The following is an 11,115-nucleotide window of genomic DNA, read 5'->3' as shown; positions in this document are numbered from 1 at the left end:
AGTTTTAGCACTGTTCTTTCTCCCTTGGTTTCAACATTTTATCAACACGTTTATCATCTGCTCATGCAAAACAAACAGCTCTTTGATGTACAGTATAATAAAAAATCAAAAATACTTTAAACAGACTGTATTGTTTGTCTTCTGAAAAGAGCAGTTCTCCTAGTTCTTCCTCACGTGATCATTGTATTTTCCTCCTGCAGCAGATTTTTCAGAAAATAATACTGAACATATGCTTCAAGGATGTCTCTCTCTCTCATAATAAAATGGGGTGGACAGGAGTATACAATAACCTCGCTATCAGAAGAAGACACAGTGTTGGATCTGAAGCAGTCTCTTAAAGGCCTTACTGGAGTGTTACCAGAGCGTCAAAAACTACTTGGACTTAAAATGAAGGGTAACTATTCATATTTATTATTTGTTGCGGATGTGCCTGAGATGTTTATGGACAAACATCCTCTAAACCTAGCCAGAATGTATATACTAGCAGGGCATCTACCTCCCTGAACTAGTTTTTGAATGAACGTAAGAATTTTATACGTCACTGGATATTGTTTATTATTGATACATCTACTTGGTAATTTTTTTAATGACTGACATGGAAGTGTGGCAAACAGACATTAAAAAACATTAAATTGCTGTTAGCCAGACAAACGATATACCTATATGGAGGAGAATGATAATACAGCTTGGGGTGTTCTGGTGTTTGATGGGTAGCTTATTTCAATTAAGCATGAAATATATTGACAGTTTTCTAAAATCTCTCTACCCCAGTAAAAAAACAATAAAATCTGCTCGCATTATAGGCAAACCTGCCGATGATGATGTTAAGCTTGGAGCTCTCAAGTTGAAACCAAATACTAAAATTATGATGATGGGCACTCGTGAAGAGAGTTTGGTAAATATTTTACTTGTTTATTAGCTTAAACAGGAAAAAATGCTTATATATGTGTCTTCTCATTATGATTTTAAGTTTTGAATACTCCAGTAATCACTTGAAAAATAGCAGTACGGTAGATTTCTGTTGGTGTTTAGTTTTCTATGTAAAGTAAGCTTTTCTGCAGAAGTCTGATAGCAGTGTCTTCATTAAACGCCTGTGTTGTTCTGGGCTTAAAGTATAAACCTATTGTAATGATATTCACTGGCTTCTCAAATTTGAACAATCATCAGTATACTTTAGTAATTCTTTCCACTAGTAAAGTGAAATCATTTGGTTAAATAGTATTTTTTTTTTTCCTGTAACATGCAAGGACAGAAACTTGACATCCATTGTTATTTTCCTTCAGTGATCCCAGTTATCTTTTACTATTATTCCTCTAGGAAGATGTCCTTGGGCCACCTCCTGATAATGATGATGTTGTCAATGACTTTGATATTGAAGAGGAAGTTGTGGAAGTAGAAAACAGGTTAGGAGTTTTAGCTTTTAAAAACAGTCTTGTTATTGAAAGTACCATATGCATTTTAATTAACTAACTTTTTGCACTGTTACATTAGGGAAGAAAATCTACTAAAAATTTCCCGCAGAGTTAAGGAATACAAAGTGGAAATTCTGAATCCTCCTAGAGAAGGAAAAAAGCTGCTGGTGCTAGATGTTGATTATACACTATTTGGTGAGATTTTATGCAACTTGTGTTTTTTGTTTAAGAGGTCAGTTTATTTGCCAGTTCACATTTCTTGATTTTTGTGTTACAAATCTACTTCAGTAACTTTGGTATGTGTTGTACTGTATAACTTCTGTTTTGTAATATTTTGAGGTCTTCTGCTCATATTTTTGAAAAAATTGGGCTTTTTAAGTGTTGCATATTGTTGATTTTAGTGCAGCAACTATTTACTTTCTGCAAGAAGATATAAAAAAGTAGCAATTTAGTATTTTATCCAAATAATCTTTCTCTTGACCAACTTGTATCTTTGGACATGATGGTAGCAGAGCAAGATACTGTAAAACAACGTCAGTTTACCTGATTGACTCCACTTTTGGGGGCATGGGAGAATAGCTTCAAATTTTATTTCCAGGTTGTTACTAAACAGGCACAAAAACACATTTTACTTGAAAATTGTCTCAGACTGGGTTTTTTTGGCAGCCAGAATTTTCCTTCTGACTTAATTTTCTGGGATGTAGGTGTGTCATGGCAATTTGACTGTAACCAGTAAATAATATCTTGCCTTACTCTTTTTCCTTAGTTTTCCTTTTTGATGAGATTTGTTTACAATCTGAGATCAAAATTCAACCTATTACTGAGTTTAAATTTGTTATTTGCAGGTCTTCTGCTAGCAGAATTTGACAGTAATTTTCTAATTGGAAAAAGCAACCTTTGCATGTCTGAAATAAGCTTGACATATGTTCACAAAATTAACTGGACTGGGTTTAAAGGAATCTGTTTCATATCTAGGCTGTTGCAAATCTGCTACGGTACACAAAAGAACTATTTGGCCTGACTCTTCAAAGATATTCAGACCCACAGATCTCTGATTTAATTATTAGCTAAGCTCTCAAATACCTGTAAGGATCCACAGGTAAATATCCCCTCTGCTGCTTCTCTCCACCTGTAAAATGGGAATGGTAGTTTGCTATGAATTCATTCATGATTTTAAAGCGCCCCAGTGCTTCCCTCCTGAAACTCTTCAGGTCTCTGGATAGATACGAAAGTCAGACTGAATTTTATTAACTGAATTTAAACTTTAATAATTAATTACTTCTCTCTCATATTCTTTTTAGACCACAGATCATGTGCTGAAACTGGGGTAGAACTGATGAGGCCATACCTTCATGAATTTCTGACATCTGCATATGAGGATTATGATATTGTAATTTGGTGTAAGTTTTATACTTGATACCTAAGACTTTATTGTAAATTTTCATTCAGAGTAGAGACTCCAGGTGGGAGGTTTTTATATTGCTTTTTAGTGTGAATCACAAGATCTAAAACAATACATGAATGCTTAGCTGTAGTACATTCAGCAGGAATGTTCACACAGCTATTAGAGCTATTTTAGAAAAACAGTAATTTTTATGCGAAAAACCACCACATACTGCTGACATGAATGGGTCTAATCACAGTATAAAGCTCAGCATTGCTTTACTGAGTGTTACTTTGTACAAACAAACAAGTGCTTGAAGTAACAAAATTGCATAATCAACGTTCAAACGTTAATAGCTATCTTTACAAATAATCTCAATCCAGGCAATAAGTAGTGAACTGCCAAATGAACCAAGCTCTCCTGTCTACAGGGATGGTTGATCGTTTGCCTTTGCATGCTGTTTCACTTCCTGTCCAACAGCTGGAGAACAGACTTTAGCCAGTGTAGAGTTTAAACCATACTAAAATTGTATTACAAAATTTAGGTTTCATAGTCTGGAACAATGTTTCCACATATTCTTACATCAGTGGGCAATGTTGACACTTTGTCCTTCCCGGGCCTTATTTATTATCATTGTTTCCAGGAGAAAATCTTAAAAAGGCAGTATGGTTCCTCAAAGCATGTGTAGCCCACTTCTTACGGTCCTGCAGACTGTAGTTCAGTAACAGATGATCTAGAAAATAGTTTAAATGCATGCAGTGCTTTATCTAGCTGTTCATTTGAAAAGTAAGCATTTCCAAATAAAAATAAACTTCCATGAAGGAAGGCCGTCTTCAAGGCAGTGAACCATAAAAGCTGTAACAAGGATGGGTCTTTCTGAAATTGAATTTTGTTTAAAAATTTGGTAAATGAACAATTTCTTGGCTTGTTTCTTTTTGCCTGTCAATGACTTACTTTGATAAAGTATTCTTTCTGTTTTCTCCCTTTTGTTTCAGCTGCTACAAATATGAAGTGGATTGAAGCTAAAATGAAAGTAAGTTGTTCTGAAAATGTGTAATTTATTTCTAGTCTGGCTAGCTGTTCATGTAGTTGGACTCATGCTCAGTGTTATAGAGAGGGTTAGCAACTGAGGAGGTTGTATGACTCAAAACCTGAGTTTTTAAATCTTTGTAGTCACTGTAAATTATCTTGGTCACAAAACTAGATTAAATCTAATTTTAGAATTCCACACAAACTATCAGCAGTAGGTGCTAAATTTGGCAGAACTAAAAACAAGTCAGTACCTGCTGAAACTTAGATTAGTCACGCAGCCTTCACGGTTGCTTTCATTTTACCTCTTATTATAGAGTTCTAGTCTTTCAATGTAATATCCTTTTTTTTTAAGGAGCAAACAGTTGTGGCATGCTGGAGTACGTTATCAAGAGGAAACTCTTGTCATATTTGTCTTATACCTCTTGCAGCTGCATGCTTGTGTTGCTTCCTCTGCCTTATTGAAACATCCGTAAGAGCTCTTCTTTCAAGCCTAGTTTCTTCCGTACCTAAATCAGGCAACTAGCCAGTTTTGCACAGCTGACCTAGTGGTAAATGTATTTACAGTCAGGCTTAGCTGTAAATCTAATGAGCTTACTAAGAATTGCTGTATGTTTGGTTGGTGGGTTGGTTTTTTTATGCTTATAAATGAAAGCTTGTTTCCTTTGAGGGAAAACTCCAAATTTAAGCATTTGTTTCGCCACTCTTTTTACGAAGTAACCATTTTTTCAGGTTTTAACAGAGCAAAGCACATTTTCCGGTGTTCTCTTCCTCAAAATAATGAACTGCTACAATTTTTCTAAACAAACAAAAACACCTCAGAGGGATCTCAGAAATGAGAACCTTTAATCAGAACTATGAAGTGGGGTTAGTGCAAGTAAAATCAACATTGAGCCTTGCAAACATTGCACTTCTTGTGGCATTGTTACATCTCTGTTTATGCTGTGTCTGTCAGTGGACAGACTCAATCTTGTGGAAAACCATTGTTCAAAACTGGGCTGTTTCCCCTGCACTGGTCACCTTTCCAACCCTTTTATATGTTACTGGATCACAGCCTTTCTATGCCTGCTCCAGAATGGTGATCAGTTGAGATTCCTACCACTAGATGCCAACGGCCTTTTCTCCTTAAACGCATAGCATCAGGGGTGCTTACCTCTAAAAGCTTCACTTTTTGTCAGGGAACAATGATCACAGCAGTACTCGGCATTACAGTTTTTGTTTTAAACTACAAAGCAGGAGCAGCATTAAAAAGAAGGGAGTATCATATAACCAAGTTTAATCTCTCATTTACCATCTATTTATGCTTGGAATTCAAACAGGCTAGAACAGCTAGTTATTTCAGTGTAACAGGATACTGATCCACGTAGGTAGCACTTTTTATTTGCAAGATTCACTTTTCATATAAAAGCAAATCAGTTAAGTGTGACTCGGTATTTGCGAGAGCTGTTGCAGTGGATATTTTATTCTCATTATGTAGCTGTTGCACACGCCACAAATTGTCAGCAATATCTGTGTTATAACATGGCAGCAGATTTTACTATTATTTTTCAGCTTTGGAAAGGATTTGAAATGGAAATTATGTTTCTCTCATCTAGTCGAAGTTTTTTATTTCTAAAAAGGATGTTTTTCTTAGAGTATTTCAGGAGTTATCAAATCTTCAAAGTGCAAACTGACAGACTTCTGACTAATGGCTATCTTGGACTTGTAGGAGGAAACGGTAACAATGAACTGTTACTGTATATTTCATCTATGATTGGGCTGTGATTTGTTGCAACGTACTGGCAGGAGCAAATAGCACAGTTGCTATCCTTGCTATAGATGTTGAGTAAAGTTGAAGCATGTAGAACTTGTCTGAGATTATGCATGAAGGTATGGGCCAGACATCTCTGTATTTTGCCTTTTCTGCAAAGTTGCTTTGATTTTATGCTGACGTCAGAGTAAACACTGCAGAAATAAATTCCTGTCAGCTTTTTTTCTCTAGGTAGAATGGTATACTTGTATGAGTCTCATTGTGCAAAAAAAATTTAACCCTCCCCAAATAGCTGGTTTTATTGTATCTGTGGTAATCCTCAGCAGCTCACCCTTTGACAAACAACATATTATTATCGTGGTTCCAGTTGTACAGCAGTAAAACTCATAATTAGAAGCTTTAATAATAAATCTTTGTGATGCAGGAGCTTGGTGTGAGTACCAATGCAAACTACAAGATAACTTTCATGTTGGACAGTGCTGCCATGATAACAGTGCACACGCCTAGAAGAGGACTAATAGATGTAAGTACCTATTTTTTCCTGATGTTTTTCTACATTCAACTGACATGTTGTCATACCCTTTGAAATATTCAGCAGTAAAGTTGTGCTGGACGTTTCATGCAAGAAAACTGCAGAATCTTGGAAGCATAGGATTGTTTGGTTTTTTTTTTTTTCCCCTATTGAAATTCTCTATTAATGTTTTATTTTGAACAGTACTGCTTTCAAATCAAATTATAGATAACTATTACAAGAAAATGTATTACCAACAAAGGTTTTTTTTGGGGGAGGGCGTATTTAGTATGTTATACTATTTCACCTATCTTCCCTTATTAAAGCCCAACTACCTGCTAATTTTTCAGCAAAAGAATACAAGTGTCCATTTGAGTTTGGACTCAAGTTCCTATAGACTTGTATTTTCATCTCCTGCATATGATCTGAATTACCTCAGGTACCTTATATGTGTTATTTTTTGCAGGTGAAGCCTCTTGGTGTTATCTGGGGAAAATTTTCAGAATATTACAGCAAAAAAAATACTATTATGTTTGATGATATTGGCCGAAACTTCCTAATGAATCCACAAAATGGACTCAAGGTAATTTTAACTGGAATTTTCATTTATTGTTACTTTTTCTTATCCTTCAAGTAGTACTTTCTCCTACTTCTTTGCTGTATCATAGAGAAAGGCTATTCTTAACTAGCAAAGATGAATATTTTATCATAGCTTTTTATTTAGATTGCCATTTGTCAGGACTAATATTTTGCTAATAGTAGTATTAAATAAGTTTTGTTTGACTATTAAGTGAGCTTTTGAGAGACTACCAAAATCAATGAAATTAATGATTTCTGTTTAAATTATACCTGCGAGCCATAGTCAAGCTGGGTGTTGCTGACAGGCAGCATTGAAATATGTGTTGTTCAGTCTCAAGAGTGGTTATATTCAGAAAATAAATCAAATAACAAATGGCTGTACTTCCTGGTGGTATGCCAATGTAATAGCAAACATTCTGTTCTGGGAAATAATACCTTGAGCCATTTTGACTGCAGAACAGCAGATACTTCATTCTATAAAATTGTCAACCAGTTTGCGCTCCATTATCAGTGTTGGTTCTGAATAAGAAGAATGCAACTTAAATTTCTGCTTATATATGATGGTACAGCAGTATGGTACTGGAAGAACCCTCATAAATTTCTTTTAAAAAAAAAAAAAGTTTTCGAATGCAGAAATCCAAGATGATGTTTCTTTGAAAGTATGCATGATGTGAAGAGAATAGCAATTGATGAGATCTAGCAAGATGATGTTAGTTGGAACTGTACAGTGTTAGGGCAATCAGGAATAGCAAAGATCTTCCTGGGAGAGAATTATCCAGACAGCTTCCTATAGCTCAGATTTGAAAGTATTTGTCAAAATGTTGTTAACAGAGCTGCAGAAAAGGACATTGAATCACTAAAACAAGGCACAGGTATAATATATTCCAAGCTTAAAGCACTTGTCAGATAAGCTTTATTTCTGACATCTCTTTTCACAGAAGCTATGAATGTAGTCAAATGCTTTTTGTTGGAAAAAGCATCTGGTTTCAGTGATGCCACACAACTCATAAAGCAGAGCTGAAAATCCCTCATGTCTCCTGCAAAAATATTTATGAAATCATAGTAGAAAATGTGGCAGTTCATTCCAGATCATTTTATCATTCTGACTGGGAGGGGAAGGCTTGAAGAAGTGCAAGACAAAACAAATTTCTTCCTGGTGGGCAAGGCAAAAACCCTACAGTCCTGTTTGCATGAATACCAAGACAAATTGGATGTGGCCACTAATGGAAAAGGGTTTTCTTCCTCTTATCTAAGAGAAGTTATAACTTGGCATAGTACTGAAAATATATTTTAATTAGGGGGGTAAATGATAGAGAATCGGAAGGGTTTTTCTTACTTGGAGCAAATGGTTATACTCAGTATATTTATTTTGTATAGATAAGGCCTTTTATGAAAGCACATTTAAATCGGGATAAAGACAAGGAGCTTCTAAAGCTCACTCAATACCTCAAAGAAATAGCAAAATTAGATGACTTTTTGGAGCTGAATCACAAACATTGGGAAAGGTAAGAACAAAGTCAAATATGTTTCTTCCTTCTGTACCTGACCCCACTGTGTTTTGCTTGAGGTTGTCTGTACAAAGACCAGAAACAATTGAGCTGATGAACTTTAACATCACTTACATTTATGAAGGTCCTTTAGTTTGAGTAGGATTTTAATAAGGCTGTAGTGTCCAGGGTGCTTCCCTAAAATTATAAGATTTTGAAAGAATAGACTTCTTTTTTCAAACTTCTCCAGTATTCGGGACTGCCGATTGTTTTCAATGGAGCAATTATGCTTCCTAAAGGGAAAATAATTTTTGAAGGAACCTGTTCCCTGGAAATCTCTCTCTTTCCACCCCTACAAAGTTAGACTGTCAGTTCAGATCTCAAGTCCTTTGTTACAAGGCAACTTTTCTGGTGGTTACTTCAGAGGTTTGGGGTGTTACAGTGTGGTTCTCAGGCACTGTCCACGTTGTGTGGTATTACGGTATTCATCGGCTCTGAAATGGAAGTTAGTGTGTTATGAACGAGAGTTTTCCAAATGCTTAGGGCACCAGTTAGTGTCCTAATTCTTGCTAGAGAATGATTAGCTGAAGTATTTGGGAAAAATTAGTCTTAATGGTTTTATGCAACAGCCTGAAGTTTCAATACATGTAAAAAAAGTGTGCAATATGCTATTTGAAAAACACTCATTCAGTGCTTAAAAGAACAGCCTTGCAAACCTGATAAAATTTTCTTTCTTGTTTCTGATTAGAACAGAAAGTCAAATGTTAAACTTTAAAAGCAGTGAAATTCACTGGATATTTCACACTGTCAGTTAAATTGGTTGGATTTTTTTTTCCTAGAGTATTTGCAAAGACTTCAGTGTCACCACATAGCCAGATTGCTCCAGCTGTAGCGATAAGAGAACTATGAGATCAAAAAACAAGCATTTTAGAGTAACTCAGATTCTCTAAAGAAGCTAGTGGAGTGCTGTTCTTTTCAGAATATGCTGGATGACTGTTCATTAAAGTCTTGAATTTATTTGAAGGAGTGCCATATCTGATGGGCTTTTTTATCTTAAAGGACATAATAGCTACTTTTCCAACTGATGTAATTTTCAATCTCTTAGAATAAAACATGTTTCCATTTCCTTCCTCCCTTTTGTTTAAAAAAAAAAACACTAATAGAATCTAACTAAAAACATGACTTTGAATTATTGTAAGATAAACTATCATGGAATTGAAAGAATCTTAAATAAAATCATAAGTAGTCTTGATCACCTTTCTAATTTTTGGTTATCAATAGGGGGATTGCTAGTGAGAAAAGAAAGCAGATTCATACTTTGAGTTTATAAAAGGTACTAGATGTATTTGTGCCTACCTCTTACATTGTGAAAAACTGTACTTGTGTTTCTTTCAGGTATCTTTCAAAGAAGCAAGGACAATAACGCTAATAAAATTGTGTGGCACTAAATTGAAGGGAACATAACTAAGATCATTGGACTTTTCCTTGCTTTTACGCTAGAGTATAATAGTGCTGGACACTGGATCCAATGCCAGAATGACTGCTACACTTGGTCTTCCAGTTGGTTGGTTGTGGGGTTTTTTAAAAGATCACAGCAATAAGCTCAAAGTGGGAGAAACAAGTCAGTTACTTTTTCTTGCATTCAGTTCTGGTGTTACTACTTAAAATACTTTCCTCTCCTTTGCTGCCGAAGTGCAACCATAACCATTAAAGACCAAAACCATTCTGAAACTAGAAAAAAAATATTTAGACCAAAAAAGTTGAGTAAGGAGCCAACCTTGGCAGTGTATGAATTGTATAAGCCCTCTATTCCCTCCATCTTTAGAAAGTCTCCCATTCCAGTATTTAAGTCTATAAATACAAGTTGTCTAAGTTTGGTATGTATTAGTATGTCAGTGTTTCTCTGTGCAAGACAGTAAGATGGGAAAGTACCACCTCTGTGGCCAATTTACCCCAGTGTGTGAACTTGTACTATAAAGCAGTGTTTACTGGAAAACAAAAGATTGAAGTTTGAGGGAGAGAAACCCACTCTTATTTGGTAAGCGAAAAGCAGTCTGCCTGAAAAATTCTTGTATGTCAGACAAAGGGTTTAAACCTCAGATGGGAAAGTCACATTCCTAACAAAGCATGAACAAAACCCTTGTTCTCTTCTAGCTAAATCTTGTCAAAGTGCAAACACTGTTTAAATACAATATTCAGCCATGCTGTTCTTAAAATATCATTTACTTGCGCTGCTTATGCCTGCACTATAGAAGTGTGATGTGACTGCTGTTTGGCATTACCAACACTTGTGCATTATGCAGTTCATGTATTTGAAAGAAGACTGATCCTTTCAAATAAAAATGGTATATATTGTTCTTAAGGAACTATAGCAGTTGTGTAAATAATAAATACCTTTTTCATAATTTGTGTCCTGTGCTGTCTTAAATACCTAGTTTGCATAACAGAGAAGCCATTGATAATCTTCATTTTGTTTTTTTGAAGTGTTTCTTTGGATTCTGGAGACACCGATTTTGCATCGGTAGTTAAGTAAGAGACTGGTATGTGCCACTGCAGATTAGGGCAGTGCTGTTGAATAGTGAAGCGCCTAGGTGCCCAGGAAAGGAACCTTGACAGCAAATGTCAGAATGTCAGGACAGCAGACACAAATGAGCTGTTAAGATGAGCATGCTAGGCTCCGGCTCAATGACCTGTCAGAAAATATAGTTTCTTATCCGCTGCTGTTTGTGGTTTAGTGCCAGCCGAAGCTGTGTTTTAAACTAGTAAATCAGAAACCTGATGCATAAGAATCTTTGTTTAAGGTAAGTATAGAGGGTGAATTTCTGAAGTTTTGTCTCCTAGAGCTGATTTCTGAACTAGAAGGCTGACTCACTCATGTACATAACGGTGTAGATACAGTCCCCGAGGTTAGAGCAGTCATCCTTTGTCTAGAAAGGCTGCAGTAGCATAGATTTTGGAGTAAT

The 11,115-nt window shown here is 35.7% G+C and overlaps 1 protein-coding gene across 1 annotated transcript; it reads left to right on the top strand.

Moving 5' to 3' along the window:
- Positions 1-200: 200 nt before the first annotated feature.
- On the top strand, positions 201-10,557 carry UBLCP1 (ubiquitin-like domain containing CTD phosphatase 1). The gene is made up of 10 exons (XM_009701000.1): positions 201-394; positions 804-895; positions 1,318-1,403; positions 1,492-1,607; positions 2,714-2,812; positions 3,792-3,829; positions 6,000-6,098; positions 6,553-6,669; positions 8,043-8,170; positions 9,548-10,557. Exons 1-10 carry the CDS (start codon positions 241-243, stop codon positions 9,573-9,575), a joined length of 957 nt encoding a protein of 318 aa, XP_009699302.1. The 5' UTR covers positions 201-240; the 3' UTR covers positions 9,576-10,557.
- Positions 10,558-11,115: the final 558 nt, after the last annotated feature.

This window comes from Cariama cristata, unplaced genomic scaffold (genome assembly GCF_000690535.1).
Source record: "Cariama cristata isolate BGI_N322 unplaced genomic scaffold, ASM69053v1 scaffold37935, whole genome shotgun sequence".
Lineage (NCBI taxonomy): Eukaryota > Metazoa > Chordata > Aves > Cariamiformes > Cariamidae > Cariama > Cariama cristata.
This window is presented reverse-complemented; position numbering and strand designations above follow the sequence as displayed.

What these genes read in the sequence shown, in the direction of transcription:
- UBLCP1 (XM_009701000.1), top strand. Translation starts at nt 241, where the DNA reads ATGTCTCTCTCTCTCATAATAAAATGGGGTGGACAGGAGTATACAATA. An exon ending in GTTGTGGAAGTAGAAAACAG is followed by an intron (nt 1,404 to 1,491) that starts GTTAGGAGTTTT and finishes CTGTTACATTAG; the next exon opens with GGAAGAAAATCTACTAAAAA. An exon ending in CTAGAAGAGGACTAATAGAT is followed by an intron (nt 6,099 to 6,552) that starts GTAAGTACCTAT and finishes TATTTTTTGCAG; the next exon opens with GTGAAGCCTCTTGGTGTTAT.